Genomic DNA, 25,117 nt, shown 5'->3' with positions numbered 1-25,117 from the left:
GGTGCGCCCCACGTGGTCCTGCCCCGCCCCTCTGCCAGGTGGGCGCTAAGGGATGCTGGACACAGGTCATTGGTCGGGAGCGGAGGGGCGGAATCCGGCTCGAACGAGGTTCGCCATTGGCCGCGTGTGTGGTGAGAGGGAGGGGCTCCGTGGGGGGCGGGGCGACGTTCGCCATTGGCCGCACGAAGCGGGTGAGGCCCGCGTGACGGCGCGTGCGTGCGCGGGCTGCGGCGGCTCGGAGTCGGGAGCCTGCCGGGCAGTGTCTCGCTGCCGCCACCGGGCCATGATCCGGAACGGGCACGGGGAGGAGGGCGGCGCCAAGCGGCTGGGCCCGAGGGCCAGGCGCGCTGTGCGGGTGTGGTGCGACGGCTGGTGAGCGCGGCGGGGGACGCGGGGCGGGGGCGGGGGCGCGGCCGCGGTGACCGCTCTGGCCGATTTTGCCTGAATCGGGCGGCCGGCGAACTCGGGGCGGCAGGCAAAAGGAGCCACAGTCTGCGGAAGAAACCCTGGACCCGAGTTGCCGCGGGCATCGCGGCTGAGGGTCGCTGGAGGCTTTCTGCGGATCCCTACATGAGCACTTTTCCTGGGTGCTCCTTTGCCCACGTTTGCCTTTAAGCCGGACACCCAGCCAGGCGGTCCCACCTGCCTGATTTGAGCACAGTAGTGGCCAGAGTTGCGGGTCTAACCTTGATGACTTTAATCATTTCAGTGCCTTAGGAACTCTTCCTCCGAGGGAGCCGTACACCCAAAATGTCTTCCCAGAGTTCTCCCTGTCCAGTCCCCAGCTTGCCCAGGACAAAACCTGGAAGAGTCTCCTGGGTGTCTGGTCAAGTGTCAGTGCAGGCATTGGCCAATCCGTGTTAAGACCCTAGTGAAGCCCTCAGGCTCCTGGATCCATCTGAAGAGAGTTACAGTGCCCAATTGTTCTCTCTTTTTGGCAAGCCAGACAGTTGGATTGGTGGTGTTAAGATAGGTTTGAGGCTGCTGGGGGATAAGAGGAAAGTGAACGTCTAGTGGTAACTTGCCACCTTGACTACTTCCTCAGACCTTTATGTGATGAAAGCAGAGAAAGCAAGCCCAGGGCTTCAGCAGCCAGCATGCGGGGCTGCCATACTTCTGTGCCTGCACCTGGGTCACCTTGGGGAGGGGATGTGGCTTCGTGTCTGTGGACTCTGACCTTGGCCCTGACCAGGCCTAGCCCCACCCCCAGCAGGCCACAGTGACTGGGGTATGGCCTGGACTCAGGACCACCCTGGATTCTGTGCTAGGCACCCCTCCTTCTGCCCAGCCTGTCTGGTGGGCACAAGGGCCAGCCAGGCTCCTGAATTTAGACTCCCTCTTCCCTTAGCCCAGAACCAGAGTACTGTGCCCCACAGGCTCGTCTGCTGGGGCCTAGTGGTGGTAGCAGGTGGTGTTGAGTAGAATGGTTCTGTACACCTGGTAGCCTTGGCCACCTGGAGAAGCAGGGACAGCTCCACCTACTCAGAAGGCAATACAAGACTGGGAGGAAGCCGAGCAAGCATGAGGGTCCACCCCTGAGCCCACAGAGAAGTGGGGGGTCTCCCCACACACATGACAACTTGAGTGGAGCTGTGATGCTATGTGTGGCCTTCAGCTAAGAGTTCTATCTTAACCAGACCTGAATTTGAGGATGAAAGCTCAAGAACCCCAGGTGACAGGGAGGTGGTTTTCTTCTCGTCTTATTAGTCTATTCCCGCCTCTTCACGGGAGAGTCAATTTCACTGATTGGAAGTAAGAGTTGGTTCCGGGGAGCAAAGCCTCCCTGAGTTTCCAGAGGCCATGAGGAGCAAGCAGGACTTTTAAAGCCAGCAGTCATCCTTGGTCATTGGTTAGACTTCATTATGTGTTGGCTCCAGGGACTGTGTGGCTGTCTCAGGGTAGTACAGAGTCCAGTGTACCCTTGAATTATCACCAGTTTATACTGCACCTTAAAGGGACTGCCCATGGGAGCTAAGGGCATAGCGCTGTTCCAGGTGTGGGGAGCAGGGACTGTTCTGTGTCCTCACCAGCCCTCAGGGTCCCCAGACCTGTCCCTGGGCACAGTCATGCTTTCTCAGTCTGACCCTGGGCCCAGGGACTGGTGATAAGGAGAACTGAGCACCACTCTCTCTGAAAGCCCAACCGGGACCCTGGGGGCAGTTCTGATGGTGGCTTCTTGGCCGGCTTTCTGATGACACTCAGAGGAACAAGGCTGCACCCCCAACACAGGGATGACAGCCCCTCGCTCTCCACAGCTACGACATGGTACATTATGGCCACTCGAACCAGCTGCGCCAGGCCCGGGCCATGGGTGACCACCTCATCGTGGGTGTGCACACTGATGGTAAGCCGGGCTGCTGTGCCCACCGCCCGCCTCCCCACCCCGTGCCTGTGACAGACTCCACAGGTCCCTATGGAGGGTAGGGCCAGGCCTAGGCCATCCTCCCCATTAGCACAGCTCTGCAAGCTCACCCTAACCCCAGCCCAGGCCGGGCCGCCCATAGCTTTTCTGTCTTGTATCCTGTCGTGAGCTTGGGTGTAGGGGGCGTCCAGTGGATCCATCTGGGTATGCCACCCACTTCCTACCCACTTTCTGGGTCCCAAGGCCTTCGAGTAGAGTACCCAGCTATCAAAGGGAACCCAGACTGTACCTGGAACTCTAGTCCACTGAGGTGGGGGGTGGCGTGCGGTTCCCAGCAAGAACATCCCCAGCGCCTGTACCAGCTCACAGAGATCAGCAGGGCTGCTTGGTACTTCATGGGCTGAGGAACCGGTCAGAGACAGCCTCCCTCCATAAGCCCTTGTGTGGCTGCAGACCCTGCTCAGTGCTGGGAGGGGACTTCTGAGGAGGGGCCGGCAAGCCTGTGGCCAGCCCTCCAGGAGTCACCCATCTTGTCCTTTGCCCTCCTCTCCCTCCCTAGAGGAGATCGCCAAGCACAAGGGGCCCCCGGTGTTCACTCAGGAGGAGAGGTACAAGATGGTGCAGGCCATCAAGTGGGTGGACGAGGTGGTGCCGGCAGCCCCCTACGTCACCACTCTGGAGACTCTGGACAAGTACAACTGTGACTTCTGCGTCCACGGCAGTGAGTGGGCGGGACTTAATCCCAGGGGCTGGGGACTCGGGCAGCTCGGGACTTGACCATCAGAGGGGTGTCCGGAGGTGCTGGCCTCTTCACACTTGGGGGAGCATGGAGCCCTTTGAGGGTCTGAGGAAGCTCTGGGTCCTTCCCCAGAAAGGAGTATATGCACACCGGGGCAGGCCTGGAGTGAAGGTATGGGCCTGGAGGTCTTCGTGGCTTTGGGTTAAATGCTGTGTTCTCCTATGCATGTCACCCCTTAGATGACATCACGCTGACTGTAGACGGCCGGGACACCTACGAGGAAGTGAAGCAGGCTGGAAGGTACAGGTAAGCTCTAGCTGCTGGTTGACCCACCTTTATAGAGAGGAGTGAGTTTCCTGGGGCCCCTCGAGTGCCTTCTGCTCATGAGGGCAGCGTCTGGCCGCAGCCTGTGCTTCCTGACTTGTGCCGGCGTGGTGCGATGGCTGGGGGCGCCATGCCCCTGGGTCACCCAGTACGGGAGCCACCGGCCCCAGCTGGCTGCAGAGCAGTAGAGACCTGGGGTTCGACGGGGAGCTGGCTTTTAGCTGAGTGACTCTTGAAAAGGCCACACGGCCAGCAGCTCCAATTGGGCAGTAAGGCCAGGGATTCCCTTGGCAGAGTGTGTGGTGAGGCAGGACTTGGGCGTCAGCAGACTGGACAGGATCAGAGCCACCCCCTTGGATGGTCTGCGAACTTGAGGCTTGATAATCCTGTTCTCCTGTCCAGTCACGTCCTTTGATTGATGGAATGACCGTGGTCCCTCCAACCCCCTGGGTCTTGGTTTTCTGTCCTAGCCAAGAATAGCGAGGAAGTGCACTGTCTGTGCACAGCAGGGCCACCAGGGACTGGACCATGGTAGATTCAGCCACAAGCAGAGTTGCCCTTACCCTTGGGTGGGGCAACCTAGGTGCCCTTAGGAGGCAGCCTTTGTACGTGTGTCGCCGGATGAGAGCTCCAACCCCACCTCTGTCCCCAGAGAATGCAAGCGCACCCAGGGGGTGTCCACCACAGACCTCGTTGGCCGCATGCTGCTGGTGACCAAGGCCCATCACAGCAGCCAGGTGACTGTGGGACTGGGAGGGAGGGATCTCCTATCCTGCCCTTGCCCCCCAGAGGGCACTGGAACAGCAAGCTTTGGGGTCCTGGGGTTGGCTGCGTCTGGAGGGCCAGGCCTCTCACCCCCGTACCCTTCTGTGCAGGAGATGTCCTCTGAGTACCGGGAGTATGCAGACAGCTTTGGCAAGGTAAGTGTCTCCTGTACTGTCTGGACCACTGCCTGACCCCCAGGCCACCCCTGGGGAAAGGGGGTCTCGCTGTCTACCCTGCTCCCTGCTTTCTGGGTACTGACCGCCAATCTTGCTGGCTGGCCAGTCCCAGGGGCCACCGTGTGAATGAGGGTTCTCTAACCAGGCGGCCTGGTCCTCTCTCCTTCTATAGCCCCCTCACCCGACACCCGCCGGGGAGACACTTTGCTCAGAAGGCTCCTCCCAGGTGACCAGACGGTGGCCTCAGGGTGCCAGGTCCCCACGAGGGCTGTGTCCACTGGCCTCTTCCTGGCGGGCCAGTTGCTGAGCCAAGGTGCTATTGGCGGCAGTGCCTGCTGTGGCTGCCGGGCAGGACCCCAGTCCAGCCACCCACAGGCGCCCCGCCCACACGGGTCTCGGTGTGGACCAGGCAATGCCAGCCCGCCCTCAGCATCCCTGCCTGAAATGCCTGCCTGGGAGCAACAGCAGAGCGATCAAGCGAGTGGCCGGCAGTGGCTAGGGGTTCGGAGTCCCGGCCTGTCGCCCCCGTACCTGCTCCCTCCACCCTACATCTATGCCTCCCAGAGCAGACAGACAGGCGGGTGTGGGCAGGCCCAGGGGTGGTCACAGGCAAAGAACGTGCCTGCAAGGCTTCCATCACTGACCAGACTGTTTTCGGCTTACAGTGCCCTGGGGGGCGGAACCCCTGGACGGGGGTATCTCAGTTTCTTCAGACATCCCAAAAGATCATCCAATTTGCTTCAGGGAAGGAGCCCCAGCCTGGGGAGACGGTCATCTACGTGGCTGGCGCCTTTGACCTGTTCCGTATCCTCTGGGATTGGGTGGGGTTTGTTCCTGCCCCAGGCCTTCTATCTGCCCCTCCACATCCTCCCCAGTGGGCCCCAGGGCCTCAAGGGGCCTCCCTGATTCTTGAGGACCCTGAACTGGGGTGGGCTGTAGGGACACAGCCATTAGCAGGGAGAGGCGTGAGCAGGCGGGTGGGAGGGGACCTCACTGAGTCCCTGCTCCTGTGGATGGCTGCTCTGTATTGATTCCTTGCTCCTTAACCTGGGCACAGACATTGGGCATGTGGATTTTCTGGAGAAGGTATATGGCCTGGTGGAGAGGCCCTACGTCATCGCTGGCTTGCATTTTGACCAGGTCTCACCCTGGGGCATCAGATAGTGTGGGGACTCTGGAAGGGCTCCTAGGGATGGGGTTGGGCACAAGTGAGGAAGAGGTGGCAAGCTTGGGCATCTGCCGAGGGAGAAACCCAGGGCGGGCCTCCCATCTCATGGCCTCCATATCGTCAGATGTCCCCAAGGGATTGTTGGGAGGGAGCACAGCCTCACACACACAAACACACATCAGCAACGAGGTTGCCAGCTGACTCAACCTTGCTCTGGCTCTAGGAGGTCAACCACTACAAGGGGAAAAACTATCCCATCATGAACCTGCATGAGCGGACCCTGAGTGTGCTGGCCTGCCGGGTGAGTGCCGGTGGGCAGACCAGCAGCCTGTCCTTCCCAGGCTGGAGCTGCTCCTCCCCATCACCCCACCCCCCACCCCCCGGAACCCTCCTAGGGGTGTGAATCTGGGGCTCCACTGTGCTCCCTCTCAGCTGCTACCCTGCTGCCTGGCAAGTCCTAGTTAACCAGCTGTGCTTCCTGTCCACCCAGTACGTGTCTGAAGTGGTGATTGGGGCCCCGTACTCGGTCACAGCAGAGCTCCTGGACCACTTCAAGGTGAGGGTGGGGCTCCTGATGGGCGGGGAGGATCTAGGCCGAGTGGGGCCAGGCCAGTGCTCTGAGCCCTGCCGGCCTCCCTGGGGAGGGCACTCGGGGAACAGGGGACCATGTAGGGTGATGCTGGGAGGGCTCCCTGACCCCTACCTCCTCCCCAGGTGGACCTGGTGTGTCACGGGAAGACGGAGATCGTGCCGGACAAGGATGGCTCTGACCCATACGAGGTGGGTCCTACAGGGCCCTCAATGGACACGAGGTGGCCACTGTCTAGTGCTTCCCAGCCACCTGATGCCCCTGTGCCTCACCATGGTTGTCTGGGAAATGGGCACGGTGACAGCTGCCTTGCTGGTGGTCTCAAGGTTTGAGGAGGCAGGAGCTGAGTGCGAGGGACCACGCCCACCATGGCGGGGGTTGGGGGAAGTCAGAGCCAGGGCAGCAGTGCAGGCTCCACAAGGTCCGGGAAGAGCTCACACCTCCTTCCCCGCTTTCTGGCCTCTAGGAGCCCAAAAGAAGGGGCATTTTCTGCCAGGTTGACAGTGGGAACGACCTCACCACAGACCTCATCGTCCAGCGCATTATCAAGAACAGGTGAGTCCTGGCTGGGGTGCTGGGGGCACAGGGTGGCACTGAGGCCCTGGCTCTGGGTGCACACCTCACCCCATCTGGCCCCCAGGCTGGAGTATGAGGCCCGGAACCAGAAGAAGGAAGCCAAGGAGCTGGCCTTTCAGGAGGCCATGAGGCAGCAGGAAGCGCAGCCTGAAAGGGAGAGCGACTGTGACTTCTGACGACAGGTGGGAGGATGCCAGGGCCCTCGAAGGGGCTGGCCCTCTCCCAACCCTGCCTTGAGAGCTTGGCTCAGTTTTTAACAAAGCTGCGGTCCCCTCTTCTCCAACCACCCAGCCGCGGAGGGGCTGATGTGGAGGACACAGCCTGTTACCCTGCTCGCAAGGTACCTGTCTTGCAGCAGGCCATCCTGCCCTTCCTGCCGAGTTGCAGAGAGGGCATCCAGCACAGTGGAGCAGCCCAGCCGGCAGAATGGGCAGGGGGCACCTTCAACCAGAGGGGTGCCACCCTGCGTGCCATGGAAGGCCCAGCTTCCATCCTCCCAGCCCTGCTGCTGCTCACCATCTGCCCCCGGGAAGCTCCTATACGCCCTCCACCGCCCAACTCGAGGCGGCCTTCCCACCTGCCTTGCCTCAATTCAAACAGGCTTCAGGGAGCAGTGACCCAGGGGGCTACCCCCTTTCCTCCTCGGGGTGCAGACCAGGCCACCTCCCACATGGGCGGCCTCTGCCCCGGGGCCTGGTGCCCAGACGCTGCACCCGGTTTCCTGAACTAGCCTCCCCAGAGACTCTTCTTGGTTTTGTTCCTGACTGGGTGGTGTGCAACCAAATAAACCTGCTGGGAGGGGCTCTGCATCAGGCTCTCTATCTTGCAGGGCAGGACCAGAAAACCTTGGCCCTGCTCCCCACCACCTGACAAGGAGGCGGATGGCCGCAGCAAGGAACTCTCTAGATCCAGGCTCCCCCACTGCTTCCCACAGTGGCCAGAAACAAAAGAGGGAGAGAGGCAAGGGCCAACAGTGTCTGGCCCCTGGGTCTGTCATGAGGAAAATGAGAGTCTGACACCCTGCAGTCCCCATAGAGCTCCCTGATCCAGGAAGGAATTGGGGGCTGCTCCCTGGCCAGGTCCACAGAATCTCAGGGTCTCCTGCACCCAAGTCAGGGCCGACTTGGAGCAGTGTAGTGGCTGCAGGGTGCTGACCCGTCACCTCTTCTTGGGGGAGGAGGGGGACAGTGGCTGTGGTTTATGGCTCTGTGGTGTTCAAGAGTGAGGACTGGGATGTTCTTTCAGTCTTCTTCCAGTTCTCTCCAGAATGGCCTCTGCCCTGCAGCTGCTGGGCCAGATGGGGCCAGAGCACCCTGTGGCCTGGCTCCATGGGAGTCCTAGACCAGCATTCACTCCTTCTGGAAGGTGGGCCTGTCCTTTCTGTCGGTTCTTAAGGTCCAGTCTAGAACCTGTGCAGGCAGCAGCAGTGAGGGGGCTGGGGGGACTATCAGTGCACATAGCCTCTCAGGGCAGCCCCCTGCCCCACTTCCTTTCCTCCCTTTCCCAGTGGGGGCAGCACACTAAGCTGTGAGAGGCACAGGGCTCTCCCCACACCCCTGCCCCAACTTCAGGAACCCAGTGGTAGTAGACCTTCTCACTCCAATCCCCTGGAGGCATGGATCAGCCAGTTCCTGTAGATTGATGGGGGGCTGGGGGGGAATAGAGGAGCAGCCAGTGGATTCCTCTTGGGACCAGTCAGCCCTAGGCCTGCTCAGAACCCCCTGCTGGGTGGCACCCCAAGGTGAGGACTGGGGGACAGCCTGCAGCAGCAACCAGGAAGCCCCCCCCCCCCCCCAGCTGGACCGTGGTTGGAGGAGACTTGGAGCCTGGGTGTCCAGGAGGTGGGTGCCTCCAGAGACTTGTCCACCCAGATGCAACAGGATTGTGGGTCCCACCTATAGCCTCGGCAAAGGGCTAGCTGGTGGGTCCAGCTCCCTTGAGTCCCCTGAGGCCCAGCTGGTGGCAAGGCATTCCATGGAGTGGGGGACGTCATTGAGACAAGCTCCAGATCTCTGGGGCCAGAGTTCAGGCTAAGGGACTCAGGTCAGCTTCATTGGGGGCCAGGGTGTAAATCAACCTACTGAGATTCCAACAAGTGAATTAGGGAATTAGCCTGAGTGGGGCAGGGGTGCTGGGCTGGCACAAGGCAGTTGTATTCAGGAGCCAAGGTCCTGCATAGCCCCTCCCTTCTCCAGGTATGGTAGCACCCGTGGCTTTGGGGATACCGCTTTCCTGTGGGTCTAGGTTGGGATGAACAAAGAGCTCCCAGGCCTGGGAGGAGCCAGCTGCCTGACTCAGGACTCAGCTGGGGCTGTGCCCAGCTCCCAGCTCTGTCATCCCCTTGCTGCAGCCCCTCCCAGCCCCGGAGCCCCACATCTAGCTGCCTTCCCCCTCTTGCTGGGCCCAGCCTATTCATTCATTCATTTGGCACAAGTATTGTCCCATGCCATGTACTCTGAGGTGTTTTGGGGGTGCTCCAAGAAAGGAGTCACTCCAAGAGCTGCCCCTCTAGTAAGGGAGGCCTCAAGAAATGTAGCATTTGAGACAGGAGGGCGTCCTGGTGTGGGATGTTTAGGGGAGGCTTACTACAGGGTAGGACTTGAGCTGGCATGGTAGACTTGATGGCTAGTAGGGGACACAGGCACTTCCTAGGAGGATCCAGGAGCTGCCTGAACAAAAGCAGGGAGGGGGCGGGGTATGGAGCAGAGCCTTGCAGAGCCGTTTGCGGGGCTCCAGAAGATGTCTGGGTTTGATATGGCCCGAGGCCCACAGAAAGTTCCCAGCAGTGGTTCTTAGGAACTCCTGTACAGGTGTCTCCGTGAAACCTGGTGACCTGGCTGCTGTCTGCACACCTAGGTGAGCAGAGTACAGGTGTGGAGATTCCAGAGACGCCCACTCCACCCGCTGTGCCCACCTCCCAGAGGCTGCAACTTATTTATTCATTAAGCCATTTACTATGGGGATGGATAGGCGGTGCTAGGTGCCATCTAGCGCCAGGGTGGGGGCAGGCCCGCGGGTGCACTGGGAATTTAGGCCGGGTCCAGGTGCCGGGGTCGGGGCTCACTTGCTGCGACAGTCTGAGGCGCTGAGCGACAGGAAGACATCGGCCTTGCACTGGAAAGTGGCGCGGCCGTCGGGGAGCGGCTCGCAGCTCTGCAGGTTGGGGGTGACCTCCTTGACGCACACAGCCTAGGGGCGAGATGGGATGGAAGGATAAGGGGGCGTCTGCACCCCCCAGCGCTCCGCACCCAACAGCGCCCATTACTCACGAGACTCCGCAGGTTGGGGCGCATCTCCCGGAAGGTGCCGGCCCCTCCCAGGGATCGCGTGCCCCCGCGGGGCTCGGAGCGCCGTGCGTACGGCGACCTGTGGAAACCGGACAGCAGCCCTGCGGCGCGGCCCACGGAGTAGTACCCCGGCCCCGCCGTCGGCTTGTACCACGCGAAGCCGGGGGACGCCAGCAGTAAGCAGAGCGCCAGAGCGGCGGCCACCAGCATCGCGGGCCCGGCCATGGGTACTCGGTGGCAGCGGGCGGCGGGGCGCGGAACGGCAGCACCGGTGCCTTATATTTGCTGCGGGGCGGGGCGGGGCGGGGCGGGGCGCGAGGGCGGGCGCCGGTGGCACGGGCCTCCGCATCCTGGAGGGAGAAGCCCGCGCGGGGTTCAGAGCCTCTTGGGCACAGGGGCACGCTGGAGAAAGATGGTCCAGGGCTTGGGGGGGATGCGACGCCCCCTTCCTCTCCACCGCCGCCCACCTCCCCGTTTCTGGCCACTCAACTTTTGCTGGGAGGCAACCCCCAGGCCCCTCCCACAGACCTTAGTCCCGACTCAGTGGGAGGAGGGGCGGCGGTGCTGCAGAGCCCTCAATGAGTCCGACGGCGCCCCAGCCCCGAGTCACCCCAGCCCCGAGTCACCCCCCGGGGACTGTACCCCGTACCCCGGAGACAAGGAGCAGTTGTTTCCCTGTACCCTGGGGACAAGGAGAAGTTCCCAACCTAAAGGGAGCTGACCAGAGAGGGCCAGGCTTCTGGAAGAGGCACTGAAATCTAAGAGGGCCCGGGGTGGGGAGGGCAGAGGTGGGTTTCACACCTATTAGAGTTTTATACCACTGATCTGGTCCTCAAACAGAGCTGGCAGGACAGGCAGGATGGCTCCCAGGACAGACGAGGTGGGGAGGCCAGGGGAGAGCCTTTGCAGAGGTGGGTGCTGTGGCCCTGTGCCACTGTGGCAGAGGAAGAGATGAGATGATCATGGGCCCTGAGAGGACCTTGCAGAACCCTTGAGCTTCCTGCAAGGGAGCCAATGGCTGGTCTCTGGGTGTGCGCTGGGCCTGGCAGGCAGCTCTGTGTCCTGCTTGAGGGGACCACACAGGCCCTGGGAGGACCAGGCTGGAACCCAGTAAAGAATGGAGAGGAGCCCACCTGGCAGCGAAGTGGGAGTGGCCTGCCTGGAGGACTGTCTGACCTGTGGCAAGCTCGAGACCCCTGGGGTGAGGGCACTTTTCACGGTGTGCCAGGGCTAAAAGCCTGGAGGCTCAGCTCACGGTCTGGCACCCTAGGCATGTGGGTACTTCCTGTCACGGGGAGAATTCCCCAGGGAAGGCAGAACTCCAGGGAGGGGAAGTGAGCAGGGGCAGGCCAGATGCAGGCCAGGCCACCCTGTGGGATCCTCTGCAGCCGTCACAGCCCACTTCCCAGTGAGAGCTGGTCTTCCTACTGGTCTGTGAACTCAGTGACCATAGATCCAGACACGCTGTAGATAGGCACTTAGAATTCAGAGTTACTGCCTAGAGCCCAAGAGCTAAATGGGAGCACACCGGAGGCTGAGTCCAAGGGCCCAAGACGGAGGGCACACAGCAGGTGACATAAGGCTTACTCAGCTGCCCCTCCTCCTGCTCACACTTTCCAAACACCCTGGCCACGTGCCTTCCCAGGACAGACACCAGCACAAGGGCCCTGGCAGCTGGGTTTCTGGGCAAGGAGCATATGACCTCCAGGTTCTGTGAGGGTTCCTTCCCTCTGGGCACAGTGGTCCAGACCATGTACCGCCCCGCCTTCTCCCCTGGGGACTGGTGCTCAGAAACCAGCTACCCACTGGGCAGAAGGCGTTACAGGGACACGGGGCAGTGACCTCAGGTGGGGGGGAGGTCATCGAGAATAGACTGGAAGGAGCCCATGCTCACAGGACATGCAGCCTACAATGACTGCCATCCAGAAGCTGCTCAAGACCCTAGGGCTGGTTCCTTGCCCCCGCCCCACACCAGGCCACCAGCCAACGGGAGCTGAGGTGCAACAGAGGTGCCCAAAGGATGTCCCAAGAGCTGTCCTTCCCTAGATGGGGAGACCCTCAGACACCTGTGGACACACATCCTGATGTCGAAGACATTGGCCCTGACAAGGAGCTGGAAAAAAGGGACTGAGACCACTGATCACAGCTGCCTTGGCAAAGCCCTCTTAGCACAGCCAGCACCTACTCAGGGACAGCCTTCCAGAGGAAGGAAGCATGGCAGTGCCTGCCAGCTGTGTCCAGCCAGGGTCCCAGCCACCAGCCTGAAGAGCAGGCCCCCGGCCTCTCTACCCCACCAGGCTCTTCTAGCCAGAGCCCACTCTTCCCACCCTGGCTCCTCCGGCTGATCCCCGGTTCCTTCTCCAGGGGTGTGACTCAGGGCCTCTCGGCATTGAATTGGGATGTTTATTCATGAGTTTTCATACTGGCGCACACCGAGGCTGCCTCAGCACCAAGAAAACAAGCTACTGGAGCCTCCGGCCAGGCTTGGGTGGTTTAATGAGTTTTATTTATTGGATAAAAGTGTCAACATTGTGATGGGAGAAAACAAACGCAGCTCCAGTCCTCATTTCAACCCTGTCAGAGCCCAGAGGAGACTGTCCCCGTGGAGAAGACAGCCACCCAGAGCCACTGTGGGGGCGAGGCCATCTCAGGGTGAGAGCAGGGGCATCAGGCAGCACGGCTGGCCTCACTCCTTGAACTTCCACTCCTGGCGGCACATGGGGCAGTGCTGCTGCACCTGCTGCGCGTTCAGCCACTTGAGGATGCAGTGCATGTGAAAGCAATGTGAGCACTGGCCCCACACCAGTGGGCAGTCGTCACCCGGTACCTTGCCTGTGGGAGGGACGAGAGGACCTGTGAGTCACCCAGAGCATAGAACAAGTCCGATGGGGGAAGTGTGCCCAGGGTGGCCTCAGGGCTCAGAGAGGACAGGAATCCGGAAAGAAACCACGGATTCGGCCGAGCAGCCGCCTCTACATGAACCTCTGCAAAGACCACCCGGGCTGCTTCCACCTCCATGCGGGAGCAGCTCTCGGAGCTCAGCAGCAGGAAGAGCTCTGGCCAGGGCCGAACCCCCACCCACTGGCCTCCCAGGGCCTGGGCCCATCTGCAGACACACTGCAGCTCTGCCATTTGGCGCCCATGATGCCAAAAAGGTTACATCAGTGTGTCAAGGTGCCTGCACAGGTGACCTGCCTCTGAGCGGCAAACCATTCCTCTTGATCAAGGTGAGGTGAGCTGGGGCCTTAGAAACTAGATGTCGCCATCTCCAGGCAGCAGGGACCCAATTCAGTACCAGGGAGCAGGTCGGGGACTCAGGTGCTTATGGCCCAGCCTTTTGGCAGCTGGGAGTGACATGGCACTACCTCCTATTTCCTTCCCATTTCTATCCTACCTCCAAGGTCCAAAGTACCTGGTGCTGGCCCTCCAGCCCACACACCTGCAAATGCTACTGCTGTGAAGAGGACCTAGCATCAAGAAAAACAAGCCTCTGATTTTTAAGGACCCAGAAAATCCTATCACACAGCTGGTGCCGGCAGAGCACAATGTCCTCCCCCAGCCACAAGCAGGTAGGTCCCCATGAGCAGGGGGGAGCTGCAGCTTGCTGCCTCCACCCTCTCTCGGGGAGCCATTCCCCCAAACCATTGCCATGGGGGCCCTTCATGCCTATCAAGCATGAGCCAAATCCAGAAGTCACTAGGGCACACAGTGCACCAGCCTGATAAGCTGGGGTGAACAGGAGACATCTTGCCCACGAAGTAGTTCCTAAGTGCTGGCCTGGTCACCTGTGGTCCTGGTCTTCTCTCTTGACACCACACACAGGGACAGGTGACTTAAAGAGAGAACACCACGGCTAAGCCACATGACACTGCTTGCAAGACCTAATGGAGCACCTGCTCTGAGCTGCACAAGGAACTGGAAACCTGGCCTGAGCGCTTGTCCAAACCTCACAGTGCTCTGAAGTCTCCATCACCCCACTGACATCTCACCGACAGACAGGAGGCCGGAGCCACGTGACTCACGAGGGCAGCTGCCAGTGCCTGAAGGGAGCACACCGACCAGGAGGCTGGTGTGGGTGCCAGGTCTTAAATATCCTTCAATGGCTGCTGAAAACCTGTACCTCCTTCCCAGTTTGGGAGCAGCCCTTGCCCCACAGTGGTACATTCACCCTATGGAGTCAGACAGATGGGCACTGTTATCTTATTCTCTTGTTTGGGGCAGTGTTTCTCAATCTTTTTTAAACTTTTTATTTTGCATTGGGATATAGCCAATTAACAACACTGTGATAATTTCAGGTGAACAGTGAAGGGACGCAGCTATACATATACATGGATCCTTTCTCCCCCCCAAACCCTCAATCTTTTAAAAGTAATCCTCTCTAAAACAAAACATCACTCCTTTTCTGAATCCTTTATGCCAAAACAACCAAAAAACAATTTACTTGGCAAATACAAAACTATCTAGCTCACTCTGCTTCGCAGGCCGGGATGGGAGGGCGAGATGGACGGCCCTGTGCCAGGAGCCCACAGGGTGTGACACCTGCGGTCTGTTGGTTCCCACCCCCACCTCACCCCCACCCAGGGTCCTTCCAACCTCAGCAGAACTATGCTTGGCATCACCCCAACACATTAGAGACCTTACAAATAGAGGATGCAAGAGGATACACAGGGGCCAGCTAGCTGACCCGCAGGAGTACCCTGGCCATTGTGTCCATTCATGGGGAATCTGACACCACCTTCCATGCTGACAGTGACTCATGCTAAGTGTCAGTGGGATCCTCTCCATAAGACTTTCACTCACAAAGCCCTGAGACAAGCAGCGGGTTTATCACAGTCTGAGTCACTCTGGATTCTTCGTAGGAATTCCATCTCAGCAGAGAAATCCAGCATCACTTGATCTGTAGAGAAGGCACCCTGGGCTGACCAAACACTTTGATCATTACATCTGGCTCACAACCAGCAAATCCAAAGTGCAGCCTCTAAACCCCCCTCTTCCCGGCAGTCAGCACACCTCAGCCAGCCCTACACACTGGGTTCCACAGGCTGCATGCAACCCCTAGTGTCATCTTTGACATACAGGCTCACTCACCCACACTGAGTCAAGGGCATGACCACATAAATGCTACCCTAGAACTTTTCTTTTCAGAAGCCACATCTGCGGCTGAGAAAGTTGCAAGTACCCACCCATAACCTGTGTTGTACCTTTGAGAAAGGGTGGTTTTAGGATTTCCCTGGTGGTACAGTGGATAGGAATCCATCTGCCAATGCAGGGGACATGGGTTCAATCCCTGGGCCTGGAAGATTCCACATGCTGCAGAGCAACTAAACCCGAGCAATGCAACTGCTGAAGCCTGTGCACCTAGAGCCTGTGCCCCGCAAGAAGAGAAGCCACCGCAACTAGAGGAGTGCTCCCTCAACTAGAAAAAACCTGCAGGTAGTAACAAGACCCAACTGAGCCCTCCCCCCTCCAAAGAAAGGGTGGTTTTGAATGGATTAAACCAAACCAGACCCTGTGTTCTATTCTCACTCCCTGTTACATAAAACCTCATCAAGTAGAACCAATCACTGATTTCCTAAGATTATATCCCAGCCTGATTAAATCAGGATGGATGATGTTCATGGCCCCACAGCACAGGCCCGGTCATTGACTTCTCAGTGGTCCCCAAGTCTCACCTTTCTCTTGGGAACACCTTTGTTCCCTAGGCAAAGTCTTAGACCCTTCCTGCTGCTTCTGGTTCACTTGGGTCTGACTAAAAACTACATTCACTGGTGCAAAAATCTCCTTTTGACCCAAATACTTTCACTTCACAGAACACACTGGAGACAAAGGAACAATGCCAGACACCGCAAAGATGAAATCTGATAAAACCTGAGGTCAGGCACTCTGCAAGACAACACGTTCTGAAAGAATCAGATGTCTACGGGGAATTCCCTGGTGGTCCAGTGGTTAAGAATCTGCCTTCCAATGCAGGGGATGTGGGTTTGATCCCTGGTCTAGGAGCTAAGATCCCACATGATACAAGACAACTGAGCCCATTGAACACAACTAGAGAGAAGCCTGTCCAATGCAATGAAGGTCCCTATGCAGCCAAAAACAAATAAATAAAAATAAAAACAAATAATGAGATGTCTAAAAGGCGATAGAGAAGTTGAAGCAAAACTATTCTAGATTAAGTAGTGAAGAGAAAAAGTGATCACACTTTGGGTCTTGGCTCACACTACCCAACAATAAAAAGACATTTGAGTACAACTAAAGATATCTGAACAAGGACTAGGGATGAGGAGCAACGATAAGTAAATATGTTGTCTGAAGTGACAACAGTGCTGGGAAAAAGTCAGCACTGAAGTGGGGCATCACATTTAGCATTTACTATGGCTTCCCTGATGGCTCAGTGGTAAAGAACCAGCCTGACAAGGCAGGAGACATTTAGCATTTACTTTAAAACAGCTGGGCAAAAACAACCAGATATGAAAACGTGTTATTCATCGTTTATGTGCTGGACTGAGGGGGAAACCTTGTAACATTACATTTTTTTGTTGACTTGAATTTTTCAAATAAAATGTCTTAACACATCTTTGTGTTCCACGTATCTCATAGTGACTTTTATCAGGATAGGAAACTGTGCTCTTTTCCTTACAAAACTTTTGACGGGATCTTTGTACAAATATGGGCCCAAACAGCCTGGCTTTTCTCTATCAACTTTTCTTGGGAAGAGGAAACCAAACCCCAGGAACGCTGTGCAAGTACTTCTGGTGACACGCCAAGGCCAGAGGATAGGCACAGCTCGAGAGAGAGCGGGCAGGGGGCACTCACAGTCCGGGCAGCAGCCATTGAAGGCCATGCGGCAGATGCCGCAGTTCTCGTCGTTGGCTACCCAGAGCCAAGTGGCCACGCCGTTCCAGCATTTGATCTTCACCTTCATGGCGCGAGGAGCCTGCGGAGAGGGAAGAGACCACCGGGCTGTGCTGAGTCTGCAGAGCTACGGCACCTGGAAACCAAAGAAGGGGTGTCGCCCCGAGGGTCCAGCGCAGGCAACAGTGGCCGCCGAAGGGCAATAAGAGCTGTCTGCAAGGGGGCTGGGGCGGGCGCCGGGTCCTCGGGAAGACCGGGAGGACCGGTGTTGGTCCTTCGCCAACACCGCACTTCTGCCCCGGCGTCCGCAGAAGGGGTCGTCAGCTTTCCTTAACAACCGCAGAAACGCGCCGTGCGCTACTTCCGAAAGGGACACGACTGACGGGGCTGAGAGATGGAGACCCAAGCCCGCTGCCTACGAGGTCATCCCGGAAACAACCCCGGCGCGGGCTGCACTCACTCTGGCCGCGGGACTAGGGTGCGGGTTCCTGGTGCGGTGGGGGAGGGGCAAGGGAGGGGCGCCAAGCTCGACCACGCCCCCAACGGCCGCGCCCCCGCCGATCTAACTGCGCGCGGCCCCACCCACCTTCAGTTGGCAGCGCCGGCCCCGCGCGGGAAGGTATATAAATGCCTGTGACCGCGGCTCGGCACTGCTCAGAGGCGCCCGCCGAGCTCCTTGGCTCACCGCGCACGCGCGGCCTCGCTCCCTGAGACGCCGAAGGCCTGCAGCCAATCCGCGGTCGCTCTGTGGACGCGGCACCGGAAAACCCCCAAGCGGCGCTGGAAGTGACGCGCCGACGTGCTGACGCGCGGGCTCGAGCCGAGGCCGATTCCGCGCCCGCCATGGCCGACAAAATGGATATGTCTCTGGACGACATCATTAAGCTGAACCGGAGCCAGCGAGGCGGCCGCGGCGGGGGCAGGGGCCGCGGCCGGGCCGGCTCCCAGGGTGGCCGCGGCGGCGGGGCCCAGGCCGCCGCGCGAGTGAACCGAGGCGGCGGACCCATTCGAAATCGGCCGGCTATCGCCCGCGGCGCGGCGGGCGGCGGCGGCAGGAACCGGCCGGCGCCCTACAGCAGGGTGAGTGTGGAGACCGGGTGGCGGGCCGCGGCGAGGGAGCGAACCGGCAGGGCGGCGCACGGGCGACCGCGCGGTCGGCCGGCCGACCGACGGGGCCGGGGGGCGCGGGCGCCGGCCGGCCCGGCGGGCGGAAGGTCGCACGCCTGCCGGGCCCCAAGGCGGAGACCCTGGCGGCCTTTGTCTTAACAGGGCGCCCGACCTCACGGCGCTGGGGGCTGAGAGGCCGTTGGCGCGGCCGCCCAGGTGGCGGGAAGTTGGTTGGAGGGAATCGAGAAGTTGCGGGATGTGTGGCCTTGGCGGCAGGGTACGGCCTGACGCGGGCGAGAAGCGGGCTGCGTGTCTGTCTCAGCGCCTGCTTCCCCGCCGTGATGGGGGGAGGGTCTTGCTGTGGCCGTGGGGGAGAGGGCGAGCCCTGGAGTGAGACTCACAGATCTTTTTCTGTTCTTGTGTTTTCTTTTCCCTCAGCCGAAACAACTTCCTGACAAATGGCAGCATGACCTTTTCGATAGCGGTTTTGGGGGTGGTGCCGGCGTGGAGACAGGTGGGAAACTGCTGGTGTCAAATCTGGATTTTGGAGTGTCCGACGCTGATATTCAGGTAAGGGGCTGGAGTTTTCTTGGTGGGCGGGTCACTCCACACGGAATTGGTTGTGGTGTTTAGGACTTGACCCTGAATCCCCCCCACATACCTTGGGACGACAAGCTTTCCCAGGCACCCAAGGGCCAGCCACTGTTCCCTGTGAGGGGCTCCAGGAATGCAGAGCAGAGGTCGAGCTAGAGTTGAAAGCCTGACCAGTGTGTCAGTTTGTGCTGGAAGACAGGCCCCAGCTTAGTCTGAGGCGCTGCTGTTCTTCCTTGCTAAGACGTGTTCTGTAGATGAAGGCACTCTGCCCAAGCTCTTCTGACAGAAGCTTGGTTGAATGCTCCATTTCTGTTCCTGGAATAGCTAGGCTACTTGCTTTCTTTACTTTTTGCTTGTTTTAATGGTTTGTTGGGAGGAGAAAGCACTTCCTTTGTAGACCTGATATAGCACAGAAGCAGGATGGTGCCAGCGTCACTCTGGCTCCATTTGCTTTAAGCCCTATGTCTTAACTTGGAATTTCATCCCCTGTCTTCTCACTTATCCTCACCCCCTGGGTTTTGTTAGTGGCATGATTCTCAAACATCTTTGGTTGAAGCCTGTTTTTTTTTCCTCTCTTTCTTTCCTCCCCCCCTTTTTTTTCCTTTCCTTTTCTTTTTTTGGTTGAACCCCAAAGGCCTTTAAACTTGCTGCCTAAAACGGTTAAGTAATGACATCTTGGGGGTCAGTCCAGGAGATGGCTGGGCAGGGTACTGGGCCTTCCTGGGTTCAATTTCCCAGAGCCCAGCCATTTACTTTGCCTTGGGAGGACAGAGCAAGGCCAGTGAGCACTCACAGTGTCTCAACACTTTTTTTAAGGTGGTTTCTGGCATCCACTGGAAACCGCTTTTGGTGAACTCCACTTCCCGCTGTGTGCCTGCGGCCGGAGTAGCCCCACACTCTGGGTTCCCTCTCCAACTCCCAGCCTGCCTGAGGTCAGGGCAGTTTCCATGGCAGCGCTTGACTTCAGGCTTTGCGGCAGGCTTGAGTAGGAGGAGAGGGAAAGGTGAGCCAGAATCTGCCCTGGGGGAGGGGCTGGGTCAGGGCTCCCACTCAGAGGGCCCTTGGAGCTGGTCCACAAGTGGATAGAGCCCCTTGCTCTGTGATCTTGGCCTTGGCTGCTTCTTGGCACAGTCCTTGGGTGTGTTGTAAATATTCCTTTGTTGAAGAAGATAGCAACTTAATCTTTGCCCTTCATTGGTGGGCTTTGTGATCCTTCACCTGCATCATGGTACAGATGTCAGGTTCCCAAGTGGGCAGGAGCCCTCGGGCCCAGCTGCTCTGGGAAATTGCTGTCCCACCTGTCCCATCCCATACCCCAGGTCCCACCGCCACTGCCCTGCCCAACCACGTGTATGTCTTTCTCCCAGGGAAATACCCCCCAAAGTAGTTTACACTTCCAGGGAGTGTCCCTGGGCCACCAGAAGAAAAACTACTTTGCTAACAACTGCTCTTTCTGACTCTCAGGAGCTCTTTGCTGAATTTGGAACTCTGAAGAAGGCGGCTGTACACTACGACCGATCTGGCCGCAGTTTAGGAACAGCTGACGTGCACTTTGAGCGGAAGGCAGATGCACTAAAAGCTATGAAACAGTACAACGGCGTCCCTTTGGATGGTGCGTTTGGGATTGGACCCAGAAAGGCTGCAGCGCTGTAGCTAGTTTGCGGAGCCAGAGGCTGGCCCCATCCCTGCAAGAGTAGGGTCCCCTCTGCCTGAGGACACTTTGCGTTCGCCCCTTTGTCTCTCTTCCACACTGCCACCTCTCATGCTGCCCCACACATCTGGACCAACCTCTTGTGAACCCCCATCCAGCAAGCTACATCCCTCCCCTCCTTCAGCTCCTTGCGGAAGATTCACTTCTGTGAAGCCTTCTCAGAACCACCATAGTACAACTCTTGAGTGCGGGGCTGTAGTCGTAAAGACAAAGGTACCTTTCTGCTCCTGGGCACCCCGGACACCCGGCAGACACCCAGCTGCACTGGATGAGAAGGAGCGAGGAGGCGCTGGTGGGGCTGTTCTCCCACCAGCATTTCCAGGCTGTCCTCTCGTCGGGAGCGTCGAGATGCACAGTGTCCCTTTCCAGTGCTTACATGGAGGCCAGGGTGCTGCCCCCTAGCAGGCTTCAGAGTCCTCTAACAGGAGCTGGCCCTCTTGTGTTCTCTGCCACAGGCCGCCCCATGAACATTCAGCTCGTCACCTCACAGATTGACACGCAGCGGAGACCTGCACAGAGGTGAGTTCCGGGGCCTCTCTAGTCAGGGCTGGCCTGTGGGGTGTCTCCTCACACTGCTGGTCTTCCCAGGCATGTGAGCAAAGTTTCCTTTTCTTGCTAGTGTAAACAGAGGTGGGATGACTAGAAACCGTGGTTCAGGAGGTTTTGGTGGCGGCGGTGGCACCCGGAGAGGCACCCGTGGAGGCAGCCGGGGCAGAGGCAGAGGCACCGGCAGGAGTTCAAAGCAGCAGCTTTCCGCAGAAGAATTAGATGCCCAGCTGGATGCTTACAATGCAAGAGTAAGTCACAGAGGAGGGCTGGGTGAGGGTCAGGCCCAGACCAATTGGAGGAGGGCCTCATTTTGAGTGAGCACCTCTCTTCCTCTGTTTCAGATGGACACCAGTTAAACAGACCGGCAAATCCGTGCATGGACCAGGACCCAGAAGTCTCGTCCGTGCTCCCTGGCGGGAGGGGGTGACAGACTGGGGCTGTGTGGCCAATGATGGATTTGTTTCTTTTATGTTTTAAAATAGGATTTAAAATTCATGTAAAGGTTTTTTTTTCCTTTTTTTTTTTTTTTTTTAAATTCTGAAACAGACCTGTTTTGTACTGAGTTATTTTTGGGATAAATTTTACTGGTTGTTGTTGTGGAGAAGGTGGCGTTTTCACCTTTGCCATAATAAAATAGAAACGTGTGTAGAGCTGGAACTGTTTAATTCATCCCATCCTCAGGGTCCTCACCTGAGCCAGAATGCTGGTGTGATCTGGTTGGCGGGAGGGATGTGGGATCTGAGGAGGAAATGAGACAGGCCTGCTGGGTACATGGCACCTGGCCTGTGGGTTAGAGTTCTGCAGGAGAGTGCTGGCTGCCACACTGTTCCCGCAGACCCAAACCCCTTTTTCTCACTCCCTCATCCCCCCTGGGTGGGAGGATGTGGAGCAGTGGTCCTCCACACGCAGCCACCTGTTCATTGCCTGTACTGCCAGGTGAGGGGCGGGGCAAGGTGGGGTGCCCTGTGTTTCTGGCTGATTTCAGGTGACTGCTGGGTTGAGCTGTTCCTTTCCTTCTGGTGCTCTGGTTCTCAGAAATCTGGGTTTAGTAGTTGTGACTTTGCAACATAATCCCCGTGTGTTTTTCATCTTTTGTGTCATGAAGGAAAGATCACTGTGTTGGTGTTTTCTTAATTATGTACTTGGTGATGTAGCTAGTGGGAGCTGTGGTAGAATCTCATTTGACCTACAGGGAACTGGGGGAGGCGGGCAGACACTGGTACCCATCTGGACCTCTCCTGGGACAGACTAGAGCAGGATGGTCATGTTACTTGACCGAATGCTAGTGTGACCTGCCATGCAATTCCTACAGTTCAAGAGGGGCCAAGGACCCTGTGGAGTGCAGGGCATGGACATCTCTTTGGGCCTCCCCTCCTGAGGACATGCCTTTGAGCCACTCAGTTATGCCTACAACCCAGCAAGAGGGAAACTGGAAAATTCTTAAAGAGATGGCAATACCAGACCACCCTTACCTGTCTCCTGAGAAACCTGTATGCAGGCCAAGAAGCAACAGAACCAGACATGGAAAAACAGACTGGTTCAAAATTGGGAAAGGAGTACTGTCAAGGCTTATGCTGTCACTCTGCTTATTTAACTTACATGCAGAGTACATCATGCAAAATGCTGGGTTGGATAAATCAAACTGGAATCAAGATTGCTGGGAGAAATAACAACCTCAGATATGCAAATATACCACTCTAATGTCTAAGTGAAGAGAAACTAAAAAACCTCTTGAGGGTGAAAGAGTGAAAAAAGGTAAAACTCAACATTCAAAAAAGAAAGGTTCTATCACTTAATGGCAAACAAAAGGGGAAAAAGTGGAAACTAACATTTTATTTTCTTGGGCTCCATAATCACTGTAGACAGTTACTGCAGCTCTGATGTTAAAAGACACTCCTTGGAAGAAAAGCTATGATAAACCTGGACAGCTTATTGAAAAGCAGAGAGAGACATCACTTTGCTGATAAAGGTCCATATAGTCAAAGCTATGGTTTTTCCAGTAATCAGGTACAGATAGGAGTTGGACCATAAAGCTGAGCCCCGAAGAACTGATGTTTTCAAATTGTGCTGGAGACTTGAGAGTCCCTTGGACAGCAAGATCAAACCGATCAATCCTAACAGAAATCAACCCTGAATAGTTACTGGAAGGACTGATGCTGAAGCTGAAGCTCCAGTACTTTGGCCACCTGATGCAAAGAGCCAACTCATTGGAAGAGACCCTGATGCTGGGAAAGACAGAAGGCAGGAGAAGAAGGGGATGGTGACAGCCTTTTGAGAATAGGGACTAGAGGGAGGAGTAAGTAGGGGCCAGGAGAGTCACCCCAGCCTTAATAGCAGCCGGTGCCTTGGCTCTTCCGGAAGCAGCTGCCATGGTCTGCAGCTCAGATGGCTTCCATGTTTGGGATGAGGCTGGAGTGAGTCACAAGGAAGGACTGTGATTAAGGGGTGGCCCTGTAACAGTCAGTTAATGTGCTGTCACTGCAGAGCCAGCAGCTGCCATTTGAACCATCTGAGCCATGCCAGGCACTGATAGAAAGATGGTTGAGGTGACTCATCCCTACCTCTCGCCCAGTCTTAATGGGAAGGGGTCAGCCAGAGCTCAGCTTTAGCTGCAGTGTGGTGAGGGGTGGCTGGTAGAGGTCAGACCATCTGGACAGAGCCAGGCAGCCTCTCTGATGAGGTGGCCTTGGGCTAAGCAGGCACATGCCCGGCAGGGAGACTGCTTTCTGGATGTTGGCTCTGGTGTTTGGAGGGAGGGATGACCGGGAATCGGGGGCTTGTGGGACATGGTAAGGGGTGGCCAAAGTGTCACATGGGTGGAGGGTGTCATTAGTGAAGGGAAAGTCCCAGGAAGAAAGCAGGCAAAGGACGGGCTGTGCTCAGTGTTGGGTCTAAGAGGCAGAAACACCAGATGTGGATAGGCATCCAGATGTGGACCCAGACAAGTGTTGCTATCAGCTTGATGTCTGCGAGCTGGAACTTGACGTGTGGACACTGCAAGTAAAGGTAGGGATATGGGGCTGGAGGTGACAGGAGTGGGGAGGGGTGACATCGTATTTGCTGGAAGCCTGTGGTGGGAAGGTGACCGAGTCAGAAAAGCTTGCAATTTGGCAGGGAGCTGAGAGAAACCTCCCCATGACTTTATTTTTAAATTATTTTTGGCTGCACTGGGTCTGTTGCTGGGCATGGGCTTTTCTCTAGTTGCAGCGAGTGGGGGCTACTTGTAGTTGCAGAGCACGGGCTCTAGAGCACAGGCTCAGTAGTTGTGGCGCATGGGCTTAGTTGCCCCACAGCATGTAGAATTGTCCCTGACCAGGGATTGAACCTCTGTCCCCTACATTGGCAGGCAGATTCTTAACCACTGGACCACAGGGAAGTCCCTCCCCACCACTTTAATCCTCAGCCTCCTTAACTGTGAAATGGGAAACCATGTGTTATCTCAAGGGCTGGAGGGTCATGCGCTTTGCTATTCTTGTGGGGGTGCTCTTGGGAGGAAGCGCTCTTGGGTGGTAAGTGTGTAGGGGCAGCTTCTGTGCTCCAAGGCAAACCAGGCTTCTGGTTACCTGAGGGCAGTGCCTGCAGGGTATCCCTGCAATGGCCAGCATTTCATCCCTGAAAGTACAGAACAAGTGAGTGAAAGGATGAGATGGACTTGGTGCTTTTGTTTGGTTTCTCCTTCATGTTCTTTTCTCAAATGCTGGATTACAATCTCGCAGACCAGGTGGATGGGGCTGTCCCACTTGCAGGGCACTGGAACATACCCCAGCTCACCTCCCACCTTGTGGTCTGAATGGAAAGTTCAGTGATCAGTCCAGGAGTGGGCACATGCCTCATCCGGACAGTCAATCAGTCTTCAGGAATCTCGAAGATGTTGAGGAAGCCAGCGCCAGGGAAGAGGGTGGCATGTCCACAGGGCCTAGGGCTCCTGGACTCTGATAGGATGGTTGTGTGAAGAGGAGCTGCTCAGCTCCAGGTGTGTTCTGGTTTGCTTGGTTGAGCACAGATACACGTGGTTTACAGAGCAACTTGGATAAGCAGGAACAGCCCTATCCCTTGGCAGATTGTGTGAAATCCAGGAGGAGTCAAAAGTGCCAGAGTCGTTGAACGGTTGTCACACTCAGATGTGGTCTGAAAGACCAGAAGAGCAATGTTACTTTCTATAAACAACAAGGGTTTTGTTCTTGCTTGCAGGGAGCTAAGGCTCTAATATAGGAAACAAAAATAAGAAATTATGATAATAGTGTAACAACTACAATAGAAATAAGTGAAGCAGGACATAGAGCATTTTCTGTTCTGCAATATACATTCCAGTGGGGGA

The 25,117-nt window shown here is 57.3% G+C and overlaps 4 protein-coding genes across 7 annotated transcripts; 2 read left to right on the top strand and 2 right to left on the bottom strand.

The window, feature by feature from the left end:
• Positions 1-214: 214 nt before the first annotated feature.
• Positions 215-7,500, top strand: PCYT2 (phosphate cytidylyltransferase 2, ethanolamine). 2 transcript variants are annotated; one of them, XM_020906245.2, is made up of 14 exons: positions 215-372; positions 2,256-2,344; positions 2,922-3,083; positions 3,341-3,407; positions 4,078-4,162; positions 4,301-4,345; positions 4,539-4,592; positions 5,032-5,170; positions 5,424-5,506; positions 5,758-5,835; positions 6,025-6,090; positions 6,249-6,314; positions 6,590-6,678; positions 6,764-7,500. In XM_020906245.2, the coding sequence occupies exons 1-14, from the start codon at positions 284-286 to the stop codon at positions 6,873-6,875; spliced, it is 1,224 nt and encodes a 407-aa protein (XP_020761904.1). In that variant the 5' UTR covers positions 215-283; the 3' UTR covers positions 6,876-7,500. The 2 variants fall into 2 exon arrangements, with proteins under 2 accessions (XP_020761904.1, XP_020761909.1); XM_020906250.2 differs by lacking the exon at positions 4,539-4,592 and having other exon boundaries at positions 216-372.
• A 2,130-nt stretch (positions 7,501-9,630) lies between these two features.
• On the bottom strand, positions 9,631-10,258 carry NPB (neuropeptide B). The gene is made up of 2 exons (XM_020906576.2): positions 9,969-10,258; positions 9,631-9,888 (listed from the first exon to the last, which is right to left on the bottom strand). Exons 1-2 carry the CDS (start codon positions 10,209-10,211, stop codon positions 9,760-9,762), a joined length of 372 nt encoding a protein of 123 aa, XP_020762235.1. The 5' UTR covers positions 10,212-10,258; the 3' UTR covers positions 9,631-9,759.
• Positions 10,259-12,470: 2,212 nt separating this feature from the next.
• ANAPC11 (anaphase promoting complex subunit 11) lies at positions 12,471-17,555 on the bottom strand. Of its 3 annotated transcripts, none has more exons than XM_020906276.2 (3): positions 17,425-17,555; positions 16,800-16,974; positions 12,471-12,818 (listed from the first exon to the last, which is right to left on the bottom strand). In XM_020906276.2, the coding sequence occupies exons 2-3, from the start codon at positions 16,906-16,908 to the stop codon at positions 12,673-12,675; spliced, it is 255 nt and encodes an 84-aa protein (XP_020761935.1). In that variant the 5' UTR covers positions 16,909-16,974; positions 17,425-17,555; the 3' UTR covers positions 12,471-12,672. The 3 variants fall into 3 exon arrangements, with proteins under 3 accessions (XP_020761935.1, XP_020761919.1, XP_020761927.1); XM_020906260.2 differs by having other exon boundaries at positions 16,800-16,920; positions 17,425-17,553; XM_020906268.2 differs by lacking the exon at positions 17,425-17,555 and adding an exon at positions 17,299-17,387 and having other exon boundaries at positions 16,800-16,920.
• Positions 17,556-17,628: 73 nt separating this feature from the next.
• ALYREF (Aly/REF export factor) lies at positions 17,629-21,447 on the top strand. Its single transcript, XM_070479730.1, has 6 exons — positions 17,629-17,918; positions 18,384-18,515; positions 20,004-20,151; positions 20,706-20,769; positions 20,870-21,047; positions 21,141-21,447. Exons 1-6 carry the CDS (start codon positions 17,682-17,684, stop codon positions 21,153-21,155), a joined length of 774 nt encoding a protein of 257 aa, XP_070335831.1. The 5' UTR covers positions 17,629-17,681; the 3' UTR covers positions 21,156-21,447.
• The last annotated feature ends 3,670 nt before the right edge of the window (positions 21,448-25,117 follow it).

Source organism: Odocoileus virginianus, chromosome 17 (genome assembly GCF_023699985.2).
Source record: "Odocoileus virginianus isolate 20LAN1187 ecotype Illinois chromosome 17, Ovbor_1.2, whole genome shotgun sequence".
NCBI classification, from domain to species: domain Eukaryota; kingdom Metazoa; phylum Chordata; class Mammalia; order Artiodactyla; family Cervidae; genus Odocoileus; species Odocoileus virginianus.
The sequence above is the reverse complement of the archived record's forward strand: the minus strand, read 5'-3'. Positions and strand labels throughout refer to the sequence as shown.